Consider the following 26,380-nt stretch of genomic DNA (forward strand, 5'->3'; position numbering starts at 1 on the left):
ACCTTTCATCCTCCATCGCTCCAAGGAGAAAAGGCCGAGTTCACTCAACCTGTTTTCATAAGGCATGTTCCCCAAACCAGTAACAACCTTGTAAACCTCCTCTACACACTTTCTGTGGATTCCACATCGTTCCTGTAGTGAGGCGACCAAAACTGAGCACAGTACTCCAAGTGGGGTCTGACCAGGGTCCTATACAGCTGCAACATTACCGCTTGGCTCCTAAACTCAATTCCACAATTAATGAAGGCCAATACACTGTATACCTTCTTAACCACAAAACCAACTTGCACAGCTGCTTTGAGCGTCCTATGGACTCGGACCCCAAGATCCCTCTGATCCTCCACACTGCCAAGAGTCTGACCATTAATACTATATTCTAGGCCTCTCTCATTCATATGTACTGGTTTTGTCCTAGCTTGGAGAAATTTTGGAAAGATGTCTTCATAACGTTATCGTATATTCTGAATCACCACCTAGAACCTAACCCTTTAATTGCTTTGTTCGGTTTCTGGGGTGAGACAGATTTACCTCTGAGTTCGACTAAGTGTCGAATATTATCTTTTGCCTCTCTCCTGGCTAGACGTTTAATCCTTAGATGGAGAGATGTTGCCCCGCCCACACATGCTCAATGGCTTAACGATATTATGGCCTGCTTAGACCTTGAAAAAATTCATTATTCAGTCCTTAATTCGGATTTAAAGTTCCATAAGGTCTGGGGACCTTTTATTGAGTACTTTCATAACCTTCCTCTTAACTAAGGTTTTTTTTCGGTCCCTTGCTTTTTTTTGTAGTAGGCATTAATATCTCCTGTTGCTAAGTGTATTTACAGTTTTGGGGGTTTGATTGTCCTGATTTTTATTCTCTATATTGTGTTGTGGTTGGTCTGGAGCTTTTTCTTTTGTTGCGGGGCTTGGGGAGGATACTAATTTTACATGTCTTCAATTTGGGTGCTTTCTCAATTATCTTTCTTTGTATCATATTATTATTGTATGTTTATTTTTGCACTGTAACAAAGTTCTTCATTTTGATCCGGGTTTTTTTTTAATCTGTAGCTATGTAGAAAATGTATTAAAAAAACAAATTAAAAAAATACTATATTCTGCCATCATATTTGACCTACCAAAATAAACCACTTCACACTTATCTGGGTTAAACTCCATCTGCCACTTCTCAGCCCAGTTTTGCATCTTATCAGTGTCGCACTGTAACCTCTGACAGCCCTCCACACTATCCACAACAACCCAACCTTTGTGTCATCAGCAAACTTACTAACCCATCCCTCCACTTCCTCATCCAGGTCATTTATAAAAATCACGAAGAGTAAGGGTACCAGAACAGATCCCTGAGGCACACCACTGGTCACCAAACTCCATACAGAATACGACCCGTCTACAACGGGTAGTAGACGGGTAGTAGTTTGCCTTCTGTGGGCAAGCCAGTTCTGGATCCACAAAGCAATGTCCCTTTGGATTCGTGCCTCCTTACTTTCGCAATAAGCCTTGCATGGGGTACCTTATCAAATGCCTTAATACCCTAGCAGAAAACATATTTCATTAATCTTAGTTTTGAAGACTTCAATTAGTCTAGTCTCATCTTTTCTTACTGGGGGATGGGGGTGGAAGATTTCCACATTTCTAACTCGTGTAGTGTTTCTGGACAGTAATCCAGAAACTCTTATCTTAAAGTTACCTGCTTTTGTTTGGACTGTCCAACCTTACCAAGTTCTTAAATCATCTTGAACACCTCAGTTATATCAGCACCTGCTTACTCTCAAGGAGAAACAACTGCAAGCTCATCTATCGTCAGCACCTAACCTATTGTCAAGCGGGAATGACTGCAAGCTGCAGTGACTATTTCGGGTAAAGTTACCAGTTACTTTTTAGCCAAATGAGGAACATCACAAGAATGGGAAAATGTCATCGCCACATCGCCTGGAATCTGAGGACACCAGTTATTATCCAAACATGATCATTTCTGCTGTTTAAAACGTAACTAAAGGAGTTATGCTTACCTTGCAATGTTAAATATTGCTGTATGGATATTTATTCACATCCTTTCTTAAAGACTTTGATGATGTGACATTTACTAATATTATAGAAAATCTAACGCAGGAATTAGAGACAAAAAAATTAATCTATAGGACATGTAATGGCTAGCAATGATCAAATATATATTAGCAGACTATCTTGCTGTTGTATTAATGGAAAACCACAGATTATAAAGTGTCATAAATGACTGTAAGTCAAAAATTAAAAAGATCACAAATACTAAGAAAAGTCAAAAATGAAATATTAGAGATACTGACCGCAATTGTTGAAATATTGTTAGAGTAGGTTCTGATAGATATATCTAATGTAATACTAATATGTAAACCACACAACCACAAACCAACCAGCCCAAAATCACAATCTACAGACCATTATTCTAATTAAAAGGAATAGCATAGCCTGTGTGCTGAGGCTACTAAAGGCAACAAATTTAAAATGTGACTTTTGGAAACAATAATGAGAAATGAGAACACATTGAGAAATCACACTGGGTTGTTGCAATTATGAATTTTCAAAGAATGCTGCTTGGGAATTGTGACATATTATGAAGAATGTCACAGTAGGTTCATCATTAGAGCAAATGATAATCTCAAAATCTCAGATAAAGAACAGGGCCTGAGGAAACAGCGTCACAATGCAAAGTTAAGCAGTTTTACATTCAGACAATTTAACAAGGAAAAAAATCTTTTAAGTTTGATGCAGTGAAGGGTGATGCAACACTTCTCAGTAGAAGAATGACAAAGATAAATTGACTGGGAGACCGTTTCGCTGAACACCTACGCTCTGTCTGCCAGAGAAAGCAGGATCTCCCAGTGGCCACACATTTTAATTCCACGTCTCATTCCCAATCCGGTATGTCTATCCATGGCCTGCTCTATTGTCCCTATTGTCAAGATGAAACCACACTCAGGTTGGAGGAACAACACCTTATATACCGGCTGGGTAGCCTCCAACCTGATGGCATGAATATTGACTTCTCTAACTTCCGTTAACACCCCTCCTCCCCTCCTTACCCCATCCCTGATATATTTATGATATATTTAGTTTTCTTCCTCCTTCCTTTTTTTTCTCTCTTTCTGCCCATCACTCTGCCTGTTCTCCATCTCCCTCTGGTGCTCCCCTCCCCCTTTCTTTCTCCGTAGGCCTCCCGTCCCATGATCCTTTCCCTTCTCCAGCTCTGTATTCCTTTTCCCAATCACCTTTCCGGCTCTCAGCTCCACCCCACCCCCTCCGGTCTTCTATCATTTCGCATTTTCCCCTCCCCCTCCTACTTTCAAATCTCAGTAATTACTATCTTTTTTTTCAGTTAGTCCTGACGAAGGGTTCTCGGCCCGAAACGTCGACAGTGCTTCTCCCTATAGCAGCCTGGCCTGCTGCATTCCACCAGCATTTTGTGTGTGTTGCTTGAATTTCCCGCATCTGCAGATTTCCTCATGTTCGCAAGATAAATTGAATGGTAGATTTTCAGAAGATTTAAAAGTGGTTGAGAAAAGATCCCTATGGCAATCAAATTGTTGCCCAAGATAATAAAACAGTTCAAAAGCAAGTTTAATAAATTAGTAGAGTATGCACATTGTTAATTTATGCCAAGCTTATACAGAAGATTCAATAGGGAAAATTGTGCGGCTATCTGGTTTAGAAAGTAAATTATTACTTTTGATATTAAGTGAAACGGCTCCTCAAAAAAAATCAGTAAAACGGGGCTCTTTTACATTCTCTCCTGCTGGTTAGATTGTTGAGATTAACATTTCCTGTTCATATAACCTCTCTGTACTTACATCTAATGTTCTCATTCTTCACCTAGTGGGATAGGCACATGCATGAAGCACGTCAGGTCCTCTGAGCTACCTGCACCTTTCTACACAACCAGATTCATGTTTTTCAGGTCGCAGTGCATTATTTTTCTACTTGGCGTCTATGGGTTATCCAGGGAAGGTTAGCACCTCTGTTGAAGGGGCTTGTTACGTCCATTCTGGGACAGCTCACTCAACCTTTGGCCCCACCAGACACTCAGCTCTCACCCGTAGCTCCAAGTAACTGTTTACATGCAACAGTGGCTACACCCACGTACACTGCTTCAAGAGGTGGGCTAAACCAAGTGAGGTAGCCAGTGGACTCCATAACCCGGTGAGACATACAAAGTCAGTTCTGGCAGACTGGATGGATGAGATCAACAGTGAGATCCTATAGCCAGGAAGCAGTTCTATAATGCTTTGGAGAGTGAAGGATATGACAAGACACAGAAGTCATGGTCACCCACTACAACCAAGGAAGACCCAGTTGTGATGACTACTTGTACCACTGGATCTGGATTTCCGAGTTTGAGAGAGTGGAACTTCCCTAGTGCAATGGTTTTTCCACTTAAAAAACCCTCCAGCACAGGTTTCCTGTCATCATCGGATATCATTTTTCTAGTTGGTAGCAAAACAAAATCTTAAGTGCAGTATGAATTCACGTTTACATTTTCCTAAATCTAACCAGCAATAAATATCCACTTGCTTTCTTATAAAGTCTTTATCACACTAATGAAGTTCCTATTCCATCTTAATACCACTTGATGACCATGGTTTCTGTAGTACTTCAGAATTGAATTTGAGACATTTTTCATTTCAGAACAAGACAACAGATGTTAATCTCAAAGGCAACTGATATCCCCAATTCTTCAATCACTGCAGAGTATTTCATAATACATACTCATCATTAAATATTCTGACATCTCTCACCTTCAGCCGATCTGCTTCGATGCCTTCGTTTTTCCTTCCTTCTTTCCTCTTTCCTGTGGTGAGATTTTTCCTTTTTGGACGTTTGTTGAGGGGGTTTAATTGCCAAGGAATCATCCTCCTCACCGCTAAATGATTTTTAAAAGTATATATTAGCAACATTATTCAAACCATGCAGTTCATTTACATATAGTGTAAATACATAAATTAGAAACAGGAAAAGCCCACTTCACCAGTTAAGTTTGGTCTAATGGTAACTTCCCCACCTAATGACTGATTAAATAATGTTGCTTGATCTCTGCCTCAAATGGGAAACCTTTCATTTTCAAACAGTGACCCTGGGTTCCAGATTCTCCACAAAAGGACCCATCCCCACCACATCCATCCCTCTGGATCTTACATATCATGCCTTCCTATACTGGGTATCCAGGCAATACAGGCCTAGTCAGTCTACCTTCTTCTCATGAGACAATCTGCCCATTCTGCATATTAGTCTAGCATGCTTTATTAGAATTTTTTCCTGGTTACTAACACCCCGACCTTAACAAGTCTAATACTGTACAGAACACCCTAAATGGCCTCACCAATATCCCGGCTAGTTGTTTAGAGTTTGTAGTTGTTGTATTTGTCCACAGGCCACTCAAACTGAACAGTTAAAAATTAAAGAGATTAGCTTTATTTGTCATATATGCATCAAAACATACAGTGAACTACGTTGCTTTGTGTCCGATCAAACCAGTGAGGATTGTGCTGGGAGTAGCCTGCAGGTGTTGCCATGCTTCTGCTGCCAACATGGAATGCTCACAACTCACCAAGCCTAACCCAACCAAACACTGAGCGGAAACCGGAGCACCTGGTAGAAACCCAAGTGGTCAGAGGGAGAATGTACAGACAGTGGCAGAGTAGCATTCGCTGGCACTGGAGTGGTTGCGCTAATGGCTACACTGCCATGCCGCCCCACTTGTGATAGAAGTGGTTAATTCCGAACATTTGTAATTCTTCCCTCAGGCTGTGAGACAAATGAATTCCCTGCCACCATTGAGGTCTCATCACTAGGACAGCAGCTGTTTAACGGTTACCTGTGCTGCAAACTACATACATTTTGAATTATATTTTATTAACTTATTTATGGTAATATTTTGCCTTATGTACTGGGTGATATGTGTTTTGTAGGTGCACTGTAAATGTTTCATTTGGTTATATACATGTACAGTCAGATGACAATAAACTTGAACTATAATGCTTTACTGCTTGCCATATATCTTTGGAAGACAATTACTTATTTGCAAACTGTAGCAGATATTACGTACGGGATTCATGATGGAATTTGTTATAATACTTGTATTGTGTATTGTCAGCACTAAGTGTGAAAATGAAGCTAATTCCAGTGCAACTATTATTCTCCCAAATTTTGAGTACGGAGACGAGGTCTCCAGCATCTTAGGGAACAGTGTGACAACTGAGGATACAGAAATCTGAAATACTTCTGTAACCAAGCTGTGTCATGTTTCCCAATCAAGTTGCTAAAAGCTGGTGACAGAAACAAAGATGTTAGTTAAATATCGTCTGATTCTCTGCTTCAAGTATATTGAAGTTTCAAAACTAGATTATTAATACATTTTGCAAAGTCATAAAGTAAATGTTAAAGAACAGATGATAAAAGTGACAAGTAACAGGCCAATTACCTCTTCATCAATCTGCAACAGAAATTATTGAATCCTTATAACTTTATCGAATCTCTGGTGAGGCCGCATCTGGAGTATTGCGTAGAGTTCTGGCCGTGCCATTATAGGAAGGTTGTTGAGGCTTTGGAGAGGGTGCAGAAGAGGTTTACCAGGATTCTGCCTGGTCTGGAGGGCATGTGCTATCGTGAGAGGCTGGATAAACTTCAGTTGTTTTCTCTGGAACAGCAGGGGTTAAGGGGAAATCTGATAGAAGTTTATCAGATTATCAGAGGCATAGATACAATAGACAGTGTGTATTTTTTACAAAGGGTAGAATGTCAATGCCAGAGGACAGGCATTGAAGATGAGAAGGGGTAGGTTCAAAGGGGATGAGAGGGGTAAGTTTTTTTAACCAGAGAGTGGCGGGTGCCTGAAATGCACTGCATGGTATGGTGGTAGAGGCAAATACATTAGAGGTGTTTAGACAGACACATGAATAGGAGGAAGATGGAGGGATATGGACATTGAGTAGGTAGTAGGGATTTTTTTTATGGGTGGGTTTTGACTTTCTTTTCAGCTGCTTCAGCAAAACATTGTGGGCCGAAAGGCCTGTTCCTGTGCTGTACTGTTCTGTTAATTCTTTAACATACAAATACAGGCATTCACATTGGGGGCACAAAGAATTAGCTGTTAAATTATAAACACACCGATCTTCTATTGATCCTTCTCGTCTGTGTGGTGAATTACGGATAGTTATCTCCATCTTATGTTCTTGAAGCTCTCCTTCCTCCAGTGAGTCTCGTTTAGAATCTCTGTCATCCAACTGAGACACAAAAATAGCAGGGTAATTCTGAGCTGCTTCTCCACTCAGCAACACCTTAGACTTCACACCTTAGACTTTAGAACTTAATCTACGACAATTTGACAAACCGTATGATTATGACATACTTTCCATTGTATCTTCTTAGAAATCATTTTCCAAACTCTGTATAGTCATTTAGGGTTCTCATCATTACAGGTAACTACAATTTGAAAATGCAAGGCTTAGAAATAAAAAACGATGAATAAAAATAAACAGTATAGAGAAGTCATTCATACAACTTGATACATAAGATTGTAAGAGGCATAGATAGAGATGTCAGCTGAAGGCAGAATTGGCTAATATGAGGCATAATTGTAAGGTGATTGGAGGAAAGTATAGAGGAGATGAAAGAGTTAGGTATTTTATACAGAGAGTGTTGGGTGCCTGGAATGCACTGCCAGGGGCACAGGTAGAGGCAGATACATTAAGACATTTAAGAGACTCTCACACAGGCACATGGATGATAGGAAATTGAAGGGCTATGTGAGAAGGAAAGGTTAGATTGATCTTGGAGTAGATTAACAAGCCAAAGGGCATCTACTGTGCTGTGGTGTTCTATGTTCTATAACATGAAGGATTTAAAGGATTTTGCTGGTGACAATGCAAAGCTACATCTCCCTTGGTGGACAATATTCTGCAGCTCAGAGTGCTTTTCCAATTGAAATTAATCCTGTTAGCAGAATAGAAGTTGCTGACAAAAGATTAATTTTTCCCCATCAGCACTCCCAACTTAAATAGTTCTCACATAAACGGCATTACATTGGAAACAAACTATAATTGTGATCATTCCTCATTTTGTTAAACTGAATAAGAGATAAAAGGATTCACTGTGTACATACCTGAACAATTGCTTTATTGAAGCCAAGATATTCTCAGCAGCTGAAGAACAGCCATTCATTGTTATCTAGACATTGTATATCTTATATTTCCCAATTACACATTATTACAATCAAGGGTCACAACACGTGAAATCTCTAAACTTGCGGAGGACTTTCACCTAGTGAACTATTACATAATCCCACAATTTAAAGTTAATTAAAACCCCAAATTCAAAGCAGCATGACATATTGTTGACATGCTGTATGTTATCTACTTAAACAAAAATGTTTTTGGTCCAATAGCTACTTCATAAATTCTCTGGGTTAGTAGACAAACCAACCAGGTATCCAAGTGAGTGAGAACATACGTGGAACATAAGAGAACCAATAATCACAACAACAAAGCAAGAAGTGACAGCGCAGTTTTGGTCCAGAACTTTGTGTGTGTTTTTCAAGAAATGACTCTGCTCCTGAACCCTGTTACATTGTGAAAACAGTACACTGCTCTTAGACTAACAAAAACTAGTGGCAGGAGGGTCTTGGTCCAGCCCATTGTGCATGTTTATCAAGAAACAGCTCTACTATTGAAACCCATTACATTGCGAAAACAGTACACTTTGACTAACAAAAACCAGTGGGAAGACAGTCTTGGTCCAGCATTATGTGAGTGTCTATCAAGACTCTGCTCTTGAACCCTGTTCCTTTGAAGAAGCTGTATGCTACTCTTAGACTGACAGCTGCACAACACACAGTACTGAGGGACGATACTTTGCCACAAAGGAGCAAATCAACCACGTTGTCTCTTCCAGTAGGACAGCAGAGTGCTCAGACACAGTGGCCACTCAAGGTCCAATCAAAGGAGCATTTGTTCATCTTATAAGCCTTTCTTTATGATTGCAAGCCACTGCTGGATACTAAGAACATTAAGTACTGCAGGACTATCACATCAGCAAGTTGCTTGAGTTGGACTTATTGCTATGTTGTCGACTGGTTGTACAGAAAAGGAGTGCAATTCAACAAACCGAGTGATTATCTTGGACATGTTTACTGGGATTGCAAGACCCTGTTGGACATTGGTAACAAATAATACTACAAGTCCATTCTTTGGCAACCAATGGCAGGAGCGATTCGCTGCCTCAGTTGTGGCAAGGACTGGACATTAGCTACAGGGTCGCCTTGGACGCAGCAGCTTGTTGCAGCCGCCAGGAGAGAGAGAGCAGACGCCTCTGTAGGGCTTGCTGGAATCGTGCTGGGTTGAGGGCTGGCCATTCCTGTTGGTGTTCGTTCAGTGGTGTCCTCCAGTGTTCACTCAGTGGAAGAACACGCTGGAGCAGAACAAACTACAATCATGCCATTCAGGGAGTTAAACCATAAAGAAACAAGAGCAGAATTAGGCCATGTGTCTCATATAGTCTACTCTACCATTTCAACATGGCTGATCCATTTCGCTCTTAGTCCCAATCTTCTGCCTTCTCCCCGTATCCCTTCGTGCCCCGACTAATCAAGAATCTATCAATCTTTGCCTTAGATATACCCAATGACTTGGCCTCCACAAGGACATGAATGTCCCTCAGGCTGTATCATCGACTTTAGTTGAAGACTTGAATTAAAGACTGAGTTATTAAACCAAACAATAAAACCACACTCACAGACAAGACTAAAAGTTGGCAGGATTCACTACTTACATTTTTTAAACGTTTTACATCAACTTTCTCCTCTTGCTCTTTTCGGCGCTTCTTTTCCTGCAAAATTTCTTCGAGAGTTTTTACTTTCCAGTTATCCTTTTCATCTCCCATTGGGACAGAGCACACAGACCTGAAACACAATGTGACATCCCTGAAACACAATATTGCATTCCCCACTGAGACAGAGCGCACAGACCCAAAACACAACATGACATCCTTAAAACACAACATAGATAGAGATAGATGATAGATAGATAGATACTTTATTCATCCCCATGGGGAAATTCAACTTTTTTCCAATGTCCCATACACTTGTTGTAGCAAAACTAATTACATACAATACTTAACTCAGTAAGAAAATATGATATGCATCTAAATCACTATCTCAAAAAGCATTAATAATAGCTTTTAAAAAGTTCTTAAGTCCTGGCGGTAGAATTGTAAAGCCTAATGGCATTGGGGAGTATTGACCTCTTCATCCTGTCTGAGGAGCATTGCATCGATAGTAACCTGTCGCTGAAACTGCTTCTCTGTCTCTGGATGGTGCTATGTAGAGGATGTTCAGAGTTTTCCATAATTGACCGTAGCCTACTCAGCGCCCTTCGCTCAACTACCGATGTTAAACTCTCCAGTACTTTGCCCACGACAGAGCCCGCCTTCCTTACCAGCTTATTAAGACGTGAGGCGTCCCTCTTCTTAATGCTTCCTCCCCAACACGCCACCACAAAGAAGAGGGCGCTCTCCACAACTGACCTATAGAACATCTTCAGCATCTCACTACAGACATTGAATGACGCCAACCTTCTAAGGAAGTACAGTCGACTCTGTGCCTTCCTGCACAAGGCATCTGTGTTGGCAGTCCAGTCTAGCTTCTCGTCTAACTGTACTCCCAGATACTTGTAGGTCTTAACCTGCTCCACACATTCTCCATTAATGATCACTGGCTCCATATGAGGCCTAGATCTCCTAAAGTCCACCACCATCTCCTTGGTCTTGGTGATATTGAGACGCAGGTAGTTTGAGTTGCACCATATCACAAAGTCCTGTATCAGTTTCCTATACTCCTCCTCCTGTCCATTCCTGACACACCCCACTATGGCCGTGTCATCAGCGAACTTCTGCACATGGCAGGACTCCGAGTTATATTGGAAGTCTGATGTGTACAGGGTGAACAGTACCGGAGAGAGTACGGTTCCCCGCGGTGCTCCTGTGCTGCTGACCACCGTGTCAGACCTACAGTCTCCCAACCGCACATACTGAGGTCTATCTGTCAAGTAGTCCACTATCCAATCCACCATGTGAGAGTCTACTCCCATCTCCATTAGTTAGTGACATCCCCCACTGGGACAGACCACACTGAGCTGAAACACAGCCATTTACAGGGTAGTCTTTGGGTTTGAAGTGATTTGATGGCTTTTTATCAATATTCTCAAGCAGGACAGATGCAGAAAAAAATCACTTAGAGTGCCACGCAGATGCTTCCCCGATCTGTAAATGAGACACACCCCATAATTCATAATCTCCTCTACAAAATCTTACTGTCTCCTACAGAATATTTTTTCAGAAATAATTATCATGATAAACATACCATTGAAGAGATAGCTTCTGTACACTGCCAGAGCCCAGGGGAGGGGCTTCTGTACACCGCCAGAGCCCGGGGCAGGGGGCTTCTGTATGCCGCCAGAGCCCGAGTGAGGGGCTTCGGCATTCCACCAGAACCCCGGAGAGGGTCTTCTGTACGCCGCCAAAGCCTGGGGGAGGGGTTTCGGCATTCCACCAGAACCCAAGGCAGGTGATTTCTGCATGCTTCTAGAGCCTGGGGCAGATATTAAAATGGAACTATATCCCTGACGCTCCACATTATTTCACTGAATACTTAAGAAACTTTTGTAAACTATTCCATTCACCTTCCCATAAACTGTCATCTCTAAATTCTGATACTCACTGTTTAATTCTCTGACAGAATTAAACTATGTTTGGGTCCAAAAGCTCAAAACAAAAATTTCAGTGTTATTATTGATATTTTCTTATCAATAATAACTACTTTTATTTCCTTGGACAACAAGAAGATAATTTTAAAGATAAAATAATTTAAAAGCAATGACACCATTTGACAAGGAAACAAAATCAAGCTGTTTCAACACAATATGTTATATAATTGCAGTAATCACACTGTAAATGTAAAAACAAAAACTCATTAATGTATATCTGATCAAAAGGCTTCTGAATGTATTTTGAACAAGCATCTTCTGTTAAAACACAGGTTTAAAGTAATTATTACTACAGTACAGTGGAGTTCTTCTATTTTCATAGTCATAGAACACTACAGTACAGAATAAGGCCCTTTGGCATATCTAGACCATGTTGAACCACGAATCTGTCTAGTCCCATTGACCTCCAGACCCCACACATTCATGTACTTATCTCTTCATTAAATTTAAATCATCACTTTAAATTTGCCATCTGAAAGAAGTGACAATAAAAATGGGCATAGCTTCTGTCTGAGAAATTATTAAATACTTATAGAAACTCTAATAGAGAAATTACATTACAAATTTCGGATGCCCCTGTGATCAGATCTACAACAGAGGTGAACAAATCTGAAATGCAATATACAGTACCCTGCAAAATCAAGTGAAATGAAGAGATTATTTTTGCATTGAGTGGTATGGTGCTGAGTGAAGCTGATCCCCTAACCCCCATCTACATCTTGACTAGATATGCTGGAAAACTGCATAGCCAGCTTATAAACGTATCTGGCCTATACTGGATATTTGACAAAATACTGTACAGACATAATTAAGTGGATTCTTTTTAACACCGTGTAATATTACTGCCTGGCTTTTTAATCTTATTTCCTAACCAGCCTTGCAGCTTTAAAACAATATATAATGTAAACAGCCAGAATGAATGCTGAGTCTGAATAAATTAAGTGTCATTCCTTCATCCTAGGTATGTGGTTAACTTGTACTGACAAAAAAATAATAAAAGCAATGTGAACATTGATTGGTGCAAAACCTAATGAGGTGGCAGGAAATGACAAAAAGACACCATCTATAATTAACCCAAATCCCAACTTGCAAATGGACTCAAAAGAAAGGCTTGGACTCCACTGTACTCCAACAACACAGTCACAGACTATCTACAGGGAAATATGTTAAAGGTTGCCAGCAGAGAATATTCACATTAAAATCCAAACACCAAACTTTAATTCAATGCAATAAACACATGTAACTTTACCACTGAGGAGAAGGATGTTGCTACAATCCAGTTATATTCACGACTTACAAATGAACTCCTGCTCCAAGTAAACTGGGAATGGCTTTGTCCGGCAAACTGAAAGAAAATAAAATACAAAAATTAAAGGCACAAAAGATTCTGCAGATGCTGGAAATCCAAAGTAATGCACACAAGATGGAGGAACTTAGCAGGTTAGGCAGTGTTTATGGAGGGGAATAAACAGTCAACATTTCAGGCTGAGACCCTTCATCAGGATTGGAAAGGGTCCCAAGAAGGAGCCACTGCATAGGATCAAGAAAGCTGGATAGAGTTGTAAATTCTGCCAACTCCATTATGGGCATTACCCTTCCAGCATTGAGTGTACCTTCAAAAGGCAATTCCTCAAAAAGATGGTATTGATCACTAAGGATCCCCATCACCCAGGACATGTCCTCTTCTCATTGCTACTATCATGCAAGAGGTATAGGAGTCTGAAGACACACACTCAGCATTTTAAGAAGAGCTTCTTCACCTCTGCCATCAGATTTCTGAAAGAACAATGAACCCATGAAGACTACCATGAACCCATGAAGATTTTGTATTAATTATTTACTTTAATGTATATATTTCTCACTTTAATTTGCAATATTTACGTACTGCACTGTACTGCTGCTGGAAAACAACACATTTCACAACATATGTCATTGATATTAAACCTGATTCTTAAATATCAACTGTTTATTCCTTTCATTAGATGCTGCCTGACCTGCTGAGTTCCTCCAACATTTTATATGTGTATATGAATTTTACGTCAATGCACCATGCAGAAATGTCACTTTACCAAGCCAAAGAACTGCTAATGTATTTACAACCTAACCCAATTCTGAAGTCTCAGGTGACTGCTAATTTCATTGGTCATGATTAGAGTCACAGAATCATACAGTGTGAGACAGGCCCTTCAACCCAGCTGGTCCATGCTGACCAGGATGCCCATCCATGCTAGTCCCCACAAACTTCTAAGCCTTGGCGTTGAGGCTGAGGGTGAAGGATGAACCAGCATTCAGTTCACTACTCTTAGTGAGGCTTTATTCACCTCAGCGCTGAACTAACTCTGCAGCTTTGGCCTGCAACCATCAGCACTCGACTCAATGCTGAACCTGGCTCCATGGCTGTGGCCTGCAGTCATTGGGCTCCTGGACCGGCTGCAATGTTGAACTGGCTCTGAAGCTGTGGCCTGCAGCATTCAGTTCTGTGCTGAACTGGCTCCGTGGCTGTGGCTTACTTTTGGGGACTCTGCAGTCCCCAAAACAAACTTGTTTACATATTTTCATTGTTTGCATGATTTGTTCTTTTTTTCACACATTAAATGTTTAACTGTCTTTGTTATGTGGGGTTTTTCATGGATTCCATTCTGTTTCTTTGTTTTGTGGCTGCCTGCAAGATGAAGAATCTCAAAGTTGCGTGTGGGATCTATATTTTGGTAATAAAGGTACTTATAACTTCTAAACCCTTTCCAATTGTACCTGTCCAACTGTCTTTTAAAAGCTGTTAATATTCAACCATTTCCTCTGGCAGCAGATACCACATGGAAACCACCCTTTGTGTAAAAATGTTGCCTCTCAAGATCATCTTTAATCTTTCCCCTTACACCTTAAAACTATGCCCTCTAACTCTTGACTCCTCATCTCTGGGGAGAAAAGGACTGAGTGCATTCATTATATGGCTCTCATGATTTTATACACCTCTGTAAGATGGAAGGAGCTTATGTAGATAGGAATGGGAGGAGTTAGAAAAGATGGTGCCAAAGTTTTGCAGACCTAGCAACTTCTTCCAGTTTGTCCACGAAACCGGCTTATTCTTCTTTTTTCATGTGTCTCTTTTCTTTTCAAGGTACCTGAGATCCTATCAGTGTCTGTGATCTACAACTGCAACTCAAACTATGGTTCTCCACAAGTGGTGGGTTCTTGTTCTTGCCGTGCAGCCTGGAGTTTTGATATCTCCAGGTTCAGCCTAGAAGATGTGCGCTTTTGGGGTGTGGCTCCATGGACGACCTGTTTCGTCCCCAATATCGCCAACTGAAGCATCATGGGAGACTAAAACATTGAGACAGCAGACGACGTGCACTGCTGTTAGAAGCAGGCCCTGTACTTGAGCGATCCTCTCTCTCTCTCTTCAATGGTGAGTGAGAGCCTATCGGTCCTCGAGTCGGGGGCCTCAGAGAAGTGACGCAGAAGATTGTAACATCAGCTGCTGGTCTCCTGCTCTCGTTGTTGTGGGAGTGATCTCTCTCTCCCTCACTAGTGAGAGAGAGCCTGTCTGAGACACTGAGGTGTTGGCATGGACTCTTGATCAAGGTCTCTTTGGGGGCTTTGCTGTGGCTTGCACAGTGAGTGGGGACGGTGATCAGCACTTGTGCGTGGGAGGGGGAGGGCAGACTTCGGGCTTCTGATATTTCTGTCATTCATTCTTTGGGGTTTCTTCTGTTTTGAGGATGGTTGCAAAGAGTAAGAATTTCAGGTTTTATACATTTCAGGTTGCATATTCTCTGGTAAATTTAGCTATTGAAGATCACCTTTCAATCCCCTATGCTCCAAAGAATAATGTTCCATTCTGTCCAACCTCTTCCCCAAAACTCAACTCTCTAAGATCAAAGTTCAAAGTACATTTATTATCAAAGCGTGTATACATTAAACAACCTTGAGATTCGCCTCTTAACCGGTAGCCATGAAAAAATGAAAACCAGAAGAACCCATTAAAAAAAAAGGCCGTCAAATACCCCAATGTGCAGAGGAAAGAAAAAAAAAACATGCAAACAACAGCAGCAAGCAAATAACATTCTGAACTGAAGTCCACAAAGAGAGTCCGAGACCCATAGTTCAGCACAGAGCGGAGTAAACGACATGGAGCAGTGAGCTGAACCAGCCCATCCCTCATCTCGAGCCCCAACACACTGACTTTTTCAATCTGGCCTGGCATCTAAATTGTCATCTAAACATGGGGTACGTCCCCTATGTTCCAAGGAATAACGTCATAGCCTATCCAAACTCTTCCCTAAAACTTAGGTCTCCCAAGTGCTGGCAGTATATTTGTGAATCCTTTCTGCCATCTTTCCAATGTACAATAACAGATGCTTATTTTATGTTAAACTTTATCCTTCATTAAATTCAATGTATGGTAACTGTATCATCTCTAGATCAGAAATAAGTACTTCTAAAAGCAAACAACGTGGAACTGTTACATCTTTATGACTGCCTCAAAACGATACAAGTTGCACTTTATTGTGTAAAGTACTATACACAATACTAGTATTTCTTTGCCAAGCTACCTGCTCGGGGCATGTTATTTAGCAAGTAAAATTACATATATGTCAGTTTAACAGTACACACTGGTAACATAAGTTAACTCCACCATGGACAGACCCAAGCCTGGCTGCAGAAGCAGAAGGGTTGGGCATGGGGAAAGCAACCCCATCCATACAAGCCCAGAGCTACAGGAACGTCAACAAAAGAGCCAAAGGCCTCATCCCTGGGAGAGGAAGGATCTTTGAAGATGGACTATACCTGGGGACAACGTGACAGATTGGCCCAAGACAGAAAACTCTGGCGAGCTACCATCTGTGGCCTAAGCCCCAATAGGGGGATTGGCTTAAAAAAAATAAACCTTAACAAGTAACATTATGTACTAAAATAGTACCAGACCAATTTGTCTACAGTGAATCTCGTTACATAGAAGAGTAGATCAGTACAGCACAGTACAGACCCTTCAGCCCACAAAGCTGTGCTGACCCCTTAACCTACTCCGAGATCAGTCTAAAGCCTTCCTTCCTATTATTTGAAATAATCTTCTGGAGTAAAGCATCTCTCTTTGCAAACAATGATTAGAGATCTATCAGTCACAGACTCTCAATGCATGAATGAATCAAAGCTTTTGAAGACTTGTGAAGGGACAGTTTAAGCAATGAACTTCCTTTGCTGCTTCTTCCTGTCATGGCTGATATAAGTAAACTTACCTCAGTTGTCTTTAAATTTGCTTCTCGTAGCCGAGACAGGAAGAAACAACAAACTAAGATCATTGCTCATGACTCCTCCTGGAAATCTCAAAGAAAGCAGTTTCCATTTACAGGTTTGTGCATGGTAAAGTTATATGATTAGAAAGGTGGAAGGGGTGGGGATGTGGGGACAGAGAGAAGTGGAAATAACTGAATCTATCATTTTGTGGAGTGTAGCTGATTTGATGATTTTCAACATTGATGTTTCAAACTATCAAGAGACAGCCACTCTCCACAAAAGTGAGACAGTCATTCTCTTGTAGAACTGCATTCGTGTTTTTTCAGCAGAACCTAGTGATTGGCCATAACCAATCCCATCTCTGACCAAACTTGGGAACTTAATCTTTGATTAAGATATCCAACTATCACATCTGGAGTACCTGGGCGCACAGAACAAGGCCCACTCACTCTACAATGCAGCTCACCTCCATGGTCCCTGACAACATGTAAAGTGTAACAGGTTTATACAGATACAGTCAGAAACAGGCCCTTCAACCCATCAAAACAATGCTGAATTGTTACTCTGCTTAGTCCCATTGACCTGCACCTGGATCATGGTCCTCCACACCACTCCCATCCACGTACCTATCCAAATTTCTCTTAAATGTTAAAATCGGATCCACATCCACCATTTCCACTGGCAGCTCATTCCACACTCTCACCATCTTCTGAGTGAAGTTTCCCCTCATATTCCTCTTAAACATTTCACTGTTCATTGTTAACTCAATCTTTCAAACTCAGTGGAAAAAGCCTGCATGCATTTACCCTATTGATACTCCTCAATTTTGTATACAGTATTCCCAAAAGAACACAATTATTTTCAGATGCATCCCGAGGTCTGGGAATTTAGATTTAAACTCCCCTCCCAACACCCACCAGTTTAAGATGGCACTGGTGAAGAAGGTTGAAGATGGTGACTACTTGCTTGTAGCAAACAAAATTACTCACTACTTCATTAAGCACATTCTTTCTGGTAAACGATGACTGCAATCATTAGACTGTAAGTTCCCTTTTGAATCTCCTGCATGGCCTGGCATTTCTGTGGTGTGAACTGAGGTCTCAAAGGTGCAGGTCAGTTGCAGTGTGGTGTTCACAGGCCGAATTGGAACAGTGGGGCCCGGGCCTGAGCGTGGGGAATGAGCCAATGTTTGGCCATTGGTGGAGCAGGCTTGGAGGCATTCAATGTATGAGGAATTGAGGCAGTGGGGCCTGGGACCAGACCCAAGACCAAGGAAAGACCCAATATTTGATCAATTTAAATGCCAGGTCTGGTATGGGCCGAGACCGAGGAACTACCTGAAGTTTGAACAATTTAAGTGCCAGGCCAGGGACACAGGCAAGGGACATGCTGGTTCATCTCGCTGTTCTGTGAGATTTACTCGTTTCTGCACTGAACTGAGGCTGTGGCCAGCTAACGGGCTCCTGGTCGGGTTGCAATGATGACTGACTTGGTGGCTGTGGACTCACTTTCATGAAGTTCAGCTGTTTGCTTGTTTTTGTTGTTTGCACGATTGGTTTTTCTGCACACTGAGTGTTTGATGGTCTTCTTTTTATGGATTTTATTGGGTTTCTTTGTTTTGTGGCTGCCTGCAAGAAGACAAAGCTCAAGGTTGTATATGGTATACATACTTTGATAATAAATGCACTTTGACTGTGACTAAAGCTGCCTACACTCGAACCTGACAGACACGTTTCATCATGGTAATCAGACTCTGAAATATTAGACCTACAGAATTCCAAATGAATTGAGATCCACTGGGATGTTTCTGATAATTATCTTAGTTGACTGTACAGCTGTATGCAATTCCATATCCATATATGACATTGGTACAGCATTGTCCCAACACTGGACAAAGTTGCAGTCATCCCTACAATAGGAAGGATGTCTTTAAACAAGAGGGTGTGAAAAAGGATTTACAAAGATGTTACCAGGACTGGAGGATAAACTGGAATAAAGAATGGGGAGCAGAGCTACGATGGCGCTTAACAGCAACTCATTCGAGCTCATCTGCGGAAACAGCTTAATTTCTACTTTTGATGTCTCTCTTTTCCCTTTTCAGGATTCTGTTGAAGACCCTGACCTAGAGTTACACTCAGACTGTTTTTTTGTGGTACTGGGACCCGCTTCTGGGGGCTCACACCAGTCAGTGTTCTAATCCCAAGGACATGACCTAGAAGAGGAGCGTGCCTTCAGGGTTCCGAGGCTTTGCGGTACAGAGTTTATCACCGAGTTGTTTTGTTATATCTTCCCTCTCACTATGAAAGGGGGACACCTCTCTTTCCCTTTATTAGGGTGAAAGAGCCTGTGGTATCTCGAATTGTCAGGTGAACGATTAGTTTTTGTTGTACTGCAGATCATGGTCTTTCTTGGGGGTTTTGCTATTCTTGCTTGGTGGGTAGAAGGTGCTGATGTTTTTTCTGCATAAGTGGGTGGGGGTGGGGGGAGTCATTGCTGCTGTTTGCACGTGGGAGGGAAGAGTGGAGACGGTCAACAGGGACGTGCCAAATTTCTTTACTCTCCTGAGGAAGTAGAGATGCTGGTGAGCTTTCCTGACACTGCTGCAGTTAGTGATGTATATAAATGATCTGGATGAAAATGTGGATGATTGGGTTAGTAAGTTTGCAAACAATTTGAAGATTGGTGATGTAGATAGTGTAGAGGACAGGGAAAGAATACAGATCAGTTGAGGTATGAGTGAAGGAGTAGCAGATGGAGTTTAACCCATCTTTGGGGCTCTAGCATTTTTACTATCACTCATTCTTTGGGGCACTTCTGTTTTTGTGGATGTCTGCGAATTGAGGTACTGTCTGTCTACTCTGTCTCTCTCATAATCTTACAAATCTTTATCAGATCTCTCCTCAGCCACCACCCCTCCAGGGAAAACAACCAAATTTGTTAAAGCACATGCTCTCTAATCCAGACAGCATCCTGGTAAACCTCTTCTGCACTGTCTCAAAGCCTCTTATAAGGCGGTGACCAGAACTGTATGCAATACTCCAACTAGAGTTTTATAAACCTGAAACATAATTCTCAACTCTCAACCCTTGACTAATGCAAGCTTTCCACATGCCTTCTTAACCACCCTATCAACCTGTATAGCCACTTTCAGGGAGCTACGGACCTGAACAGCAACACCTTTCTGTACAGCAACACCAAAGGGTCCCACCATTTATAATGTATCATCTCTTTACATTTGATTGCTCAAAGTGAAACATTTCACATTCAACTGGGTTAAACTCCATCTGCTACTCCTTCACTCATACCTCAACTGATCTGTATTCTTTCCCTGTCCTCTACACTATCTACATCACCAATCTTCATATTGTTTGCAAACTTACTAACCCAATCATCCACATTTTCATCCAGATCATTTATATACATCACAAACTGCAGCAGTGTCAGGAAAGCTCACCAGCATCTCTCCTTCCTCAGGAGAGGAAAGAAATTTGGCACGTCCCTGTTGACCCTCACCAATTTTTATCAATATACCATAGAAAACATCCTATCCAATGCATCACAGCTTAGTATGGCATCTGCTCTACCCATGACTGCAAGAATCTGCAGTTTCAGAGATGTGGACTGCACAGTCATGTTTCAGCGCATCCTCCATGGATACCGCTCGGTGCCTCAGTAAAGTAGCCAACATAATTAAAAGCTCCACACACCCCTGACATTCTCTCCTTTCCCACTTCTTCTTCTTGGGTAGAAGATTCAAAAACCTAATAGCAAGTACCACGAGGCTCCAGGACATCTTCTATCCTACTGTTATACTATTGAATGGCTTCCTAGTATGATAAGCTGGATTTGTAACCACACAATTGACCTCATTATGGCGTTGAACCTGTCTCCCTGCATTGCTCTTTCCCTGTAGCTGTTACACTTTATTCTGCATTCCAGAAGACCATTGTTTTGTTTAGATGTGTACAGTTAAATTACAATAAACTTGAATTCTGATTTTGTTTTACCTTGTTCTACCTCAATGTACTGTATGATCTGTATGAACAATATGCAAGTTTTTCATTCTATCTCAGTACATGTGACAATAAATTAATTCCATTTTTGTAATTTTTATATATAATTCCTTTAATTCAATCTAGACTTTGTCTCTGAAGATCAAACCCTAATTCTTTATGGGGTAGAAGAGAGAAAATCTAAAAAATGGAAATTATGCACCATTTCAACCTGATGAAAGGCCGTTCTACAATTGATTCAATTTGAACCTTTGTTGAACTAAAATATATTTTCACCACAGATGTTGACTTGTCATCAACAGCAAAGTCCAATACCTTTGTTATATCACAAAATGATGGTACTTCAAAGGTACAAGTAACTAACAGGCATTTCTTAACTTATTTTTATTGTGCCCCACTTTGGAAAGATCTGTATTTGCCCCTTTGTTACCCCACAGGCCCTGTCTAATTAGAATTAACAAGCAGTATCGATTTGCTTCAAAGTAAAGTATTCAAACTTTACTAAACTCTGAAAGCTGCAAGCAACCTGTTGGAGAAACTCAGAGGATGGAGCAGCATCTGTGGGGGGAAGGGAATGACTATGCTTTAGCTCATAGGGTTGTACAACATGGAAACATCTCAATGCTGAACAAGATGTATATTCCAGCTGATCCCATTTCCCAGCACTTGGGACTATACCGCATCTGAACTCTCATCAGCCACTTACCAGTCCATATAACACAAACAAATCTATCACACCTGTTTCAACCACTTCCTCTAGTAGTTGGTTCTGAACACCTACCACCTGTTGTATAGTTATCCTTCAGAGTGAAAACATTCCCCTCAGGTTCCCCTTAAACATTTTACCTTTCACCCTTAAACAATGCTTCTAGTTCTCATCTCACTCAACCTCAGTAGAAAATGCCTGCTTGCAGTTACCCTATCTATACCCCTCAGAATTTGGTATACCTCTGCCAAATCTCCTCTCATTCTCCTACACCCTAGAGAATAAAGTCCTAACCTATTCAACCTTTCCCTATAACTCAGGCCCTTAAATCCTGACAACATCCTTGAAAGTATTCTCTTTACTCTTTCAATCTTCTTGATATCTTCTGTAGGTAGGTGACCAGAACTGCATGCCATACTCCAAATTTGAACAAACCAATATCTTATACAACTTCAACATAACATCCCATCTCCTGTGCTCTATGCTCTATTTATGAAGGCCAGTGTGCCAAAATGTCTTTTAAGACCATGTGATGCCATTTTGATTGACAAATGAAACACAATGTTGGAAAATGCATGGTCATGTACTTTGGTAGTAGAAATAAACGTGCAGTTTATTTTCTAAATGGGGAGAAAATCCAGGAATCTGAGATGCAGAGGGACTTGGGAGTCCTTGTGCAGAACACCCTGAAGGTTAACTTGCAGGTTGAAGGTGAGGAAGGCAAATGCCAGGTTAGCATTCATTTCAAGAAGTCTAGAATAAAAGAGCAACGATGTGATGCTGAGGCTTTATAAGGCACTGGTGAGGCCTCACCTTGAGTATTGTGAAAGTTTTGGGCCCCTCATCTTAGAAAAGATGTACTGGCATTGGAGAGGATTCACAGGGGGTTCACAAGGATGATTCCAGAAATGAAAGGGTTATCAGATGAGGAAAGTTTGATGGCTCTGGGTCTGTACTCGCTGGAATTCAGAAGGATAAGGCGGGATCTCATTGAAACCTTTCGAATGTTGAAAGGCCTAGACAGAGTAAATGTGGAAAGGATGTTTCCCATGGTGGTAGAGTCTAAGACAAGAGGACACAGCCTCAAGATAGAGAGGCACCCTTTTAAAACAGAGATGCGGAGAAATTTCTTTAGCCAAAGGGTGGTGAATTTGTGGAAGTTGTTGCCACATGCAGTTGTGGAGGCTAGGCCAGGTTGTTGGGCGTACTTAAGGCAGAGATTGATAGGTTCTTGATTGGACGTGACATCAAAGGTAACAGGGAGAAGGCCGGGAACTGGGGTTGAGGAGAAAAAAAGGATCAGCCATGATTGAATGGTGGAGCAGACACGATGGGTCAGATGGCCTCACTCTGCTCCTGTGTCTTATGGTCTAAAACCTTCCATGTCTGCCCTGATTATCTATGACGTTGCTTTAAAGCAATTGTAACCTGTACTCTCAGGCCACTGTGTCTTCAACAATACTCAGAGCCCTTCAGCTGGAGGTAGAAATCCTACCTCGATTTGTCCTTCCAAATCTAACACTTCACACTATTGCAATTAAATTCCATTTGCAATTTCTCAGACTGCCTGCCCAGCCGATCAAGATGCCACTGTCATTCTTCAAGGTCGATGACACTACCTATTTTAGTATCAACTGCAAATTTACCAACTCATCCTTGTACGTTCTTGCTTAATTCGGGAATATAGATGAGAAATAACAATGGGAACAGTACAACCCCTAGGGCACACTCCTGGTCACTGACATCCATCCACCATCACTCTGTCGTCTGCTATTTTATGTGCAGTTTGCTAGCTCTCCTTGGATGCCATGTGATCTGATGCAAGTTAAAAACTGAGCATCATGTCCCACCCAGGTATGGTGCTGGTGAGGGCAGTCATTGTCAGTGAAGAGAATGAGGGAGGAGTGGGAAGAGAAAGAGGAGGCTGCAAAGGTACACAACTCTAGAAGATCTCACATCCCTGACAAACTACCCCAAGCAATTTATAATCAATCAAGAAGTGGAGGCATTGTGGAAAAAGAGCTTTGACCAGCAGCCGATCCGGACATTGGAAGTTCGGAGAGGAGGGGACTTCAATCAGGTCCACATCTCAAGGATAAAAGGCAGGAGCAGTTCACCGCAGTGTAACAGAGCTTTGACCACTCTAACTTTGCCCCGCCTTCCTTTAATCAGTGTTTGGAATTAATTAGTAAAAGGAAATTAATGGAAGGCGGGGCAAAGTTAGAGTGGTGATCTTAAGGCTTTAACTCTTTGAGGTTTCAGCGGAGAGGCATCACTCAGAGAAAGAAAAGCTCAAGTTTTTTTCTCTCTCTTTACAACTGATCAGCTAGATAGAGATGACAGGCAGGATACCGCAATGCTCCTCTTGCAGGATGTGGGAAAGCAAGGAGACCTCCAGTACCCCTGACCACTACAACTGCTAGAAGTGCATCCAATTGCAGCTTCTAACAAACTGTGTTAAAGAGTTGAAGCTGGAACTGGATGAACTCCGGATCATTCAGGAGGCTGACATATAAAGAGGTAATTACACTCAAAATGCAGGACACAAGAAACTGGGTGACAGTCAGGAAGGGAAAAGAGTCAGATGCCCTGTGGCCATCCCCCTCAACAACAGGTATATCATTTTGGATACTGTCGGGTGTGGGGGACGTGGGTGAGCAAACAAGAAATTCACAGACGTTGGGTCTGTGGCACTGAGTCTGCCTCTGTGACTCAGACAGGAAGAGGGAAAAAAAGGCATGCTGTGGTGATGGGGATTCGTTAGTTAGGGAAACTGACAAGAGGTTCTGTGGGCGAGAACGAGATTCCCAGATGGTAAGTTGCCTCCCAGGTGCCAGGGTCCAGGACACTTCAGATCAAGTCCTCAGCATTCTTAAGTGGGAGAGTGAACAGCCAAACATCATGGTCCATGTAGGTATCAATGACATGGGCAGGACAAGTGACGAGCTTCTGCATAGGGAGTTAGATGCTAAGTTAAGGAGCAAGACATTCAGGAGTGTGATTTCAGGATTGCAACCTGTGCCCTATACTAGTGAGGCTAGACCTGGGAAGATTATACAGTTTAATACGTGGCTAAGGAGTTGGTGTTGGATGGATGGCATAAGATTTTTGGATCATTAGTCTCTCTTCTAGGTAATGTGGGACTTGTACGGAAGAGACTGTTTGCACCCGAACTGGAGGGGAACTAATATCCTAGTGGGAAGGTTTACTAATACTGCACTGTGGGGTTTAAACTAAAGTTGCAGGGGATGGGAACCAGAGTGCCAGAACACTTAATGGAGAGGTTATGGAGGCAACTGTTGGTAAGACCTCAAACAAAGTCAGGAATCAAAAGACTGAGCATGGTGCAACAAAATCATAAAAGGTGAATACAGAACTGAAGGTGTTGTATCTGAATGCGTCTAATATATAGAATAAGGTAGCTGAACCTGTAGCACAGTTGCAGATTGGCAGGTATGACGTTGTAGGCATCACTGAATCATGGCTGAAAAATTATAGCTGGGGGCTTAATATCCAAGGATACACATTGTCTCGAAAGGACAGGCAGGAAGGCAGAGTGGGCGACGTTGCTCTGTTGGTAAAAAATGAAATCAAATTATTAGAATGAGGTGACATAGGGTCAGAAGGTGTTGAATCATTGTGGATGGAGTTAAGGAACTGCAAGGGTAAAAAGACCCTGATGGGCATTGTATACAGACCCCTAAACAGTAGTAAGGATTTTGTCTACAAATTACGAGAGATAGAAAATACATGTCAGAAGGGCAATGTTATAATAGTCATTGATGACTTGAAAATGCAGGTAGATTGGAAAAATCAGGTTGGTGCTAGATTCCAGGAGGGAGAATTTCACAACATGGTTCTTTAGAGCAGCTCATGGTTGATCAACTATTTTGAATTGGGTGTTCTGCAATGAACCAAAACTGATTAGAGAGCTTAAGGTAAAAGAACACTTAGGGACAAATGATCATAATATGATCAAATTCACCCTGAAATTTGAGGAGGAGAAGCTAAAGTCAGATGTATCAGTATTACAGAGGAGTAAAGCGAATTACAAAGACGTGAGAGAGTGGTTGGCCAGAATTGATTGGAAAAGAGCACTGGCAAGGAGGAAGGCAGATCAGCATGGCTGGAATTTCTGGAAGCAATTTGGAAGGAACAGGATATATAAATCCCAAAGAGGAAGAAGTATTCTAAAGGAAAGATGACACAACCATGGCTAACAAGAGAAGACACAGCCAACATACAAGTCAAAGAGAGGGCGTGTAAAAGAGTTAAGATTAGTGGGAAGTTAGAGGATTGGGAAGCTATTAAAAACCACCAGAAAGCAATTTAGAAAGTCATTAAGGTAAAGATGGATACAAAAATAAGCTAGCCAATAATATTAAAGATGATAGCAAAAGTTTCTTCAGAGACGAGAGTGGCTATTGAACAGTTGGAACACAATGTTAGAGAGTTAATAATGAGGGACAATGAAATTGCAGACAAACTGAAGAAGTATTTTACATCAGTCTTCACTGTGGATACTAGCAGTATGGTGAAAGTTCCAGGTGTCAGGGGCATGAAGTGTATGAAGTTACCATAACTAGAGAAAAGGTTATTGGGAAACTGAAAGGTCCCAAGTCACCTGGACCAGATGGG

General features: G+C 41.5%; 1 protein-coding gene across 7 annotated transcripts in view; it reads right to left on the reverse strand.

The window, feature by feature from the left end:
• The window catches only part of cdk11b (cyclin dependent kinase 11B), a 63,762-nt gene that overhangs the window by 35,479 nt on the left and 1,903 nt on the right, over positions 1-26,380 (reverse strand). For 2 of the 7 annotated variants that reach the window (XM_073032424.1, XM_073032423.1), the window contains exons 2-5: positions 13,086-13,133; positions 9,798-9,927; positions 7,140-7,255; positions 4,772-4,896 (exon numbers count right to left, since the gene is read on the reverse strand). In XM_073032424.1, coding sequence (XP_072888525.1) covers positions 4,772-4,896; positions 7,140-7,255; positions 9,798-9,908 — 352 coding nt within the window. In that variant the 5' untranslated portion in view covers positions 9,909-9,927; positions 13,086-13,133. Of the gene's footprint in view, positions 1-4,771; positions 4,897-7,139; positions 7,256-8,133; positions 8,174-9,797; positions 9,928-13,037; positions 13,134-18,531; positions 18,652-25,170; positions 25,314-26,380 lie in introns of those variants that run through there. The other 5 variants (XM_073032426.1, XM_073032428.1, XM_073032425.1 and 2 more) reach the window with 5 other exon arrangements.

The sequence above is a fragment of the Hemitrygon akajei genome, chromosome 29 (assembly GCF_048418815.1).
Source record: "Hemitrygon akajei chromosome 29, sHemAka1.3, whole genome shotgun sequence".
NCBI classification, from domain to species: domain Eukaryota; kingdom Metazoa; phylum Chordata; class Chondrichthyes; order Myliobatiformes; family Dasyatidae; genus Hemitrygon; species Hemitrygon akajei.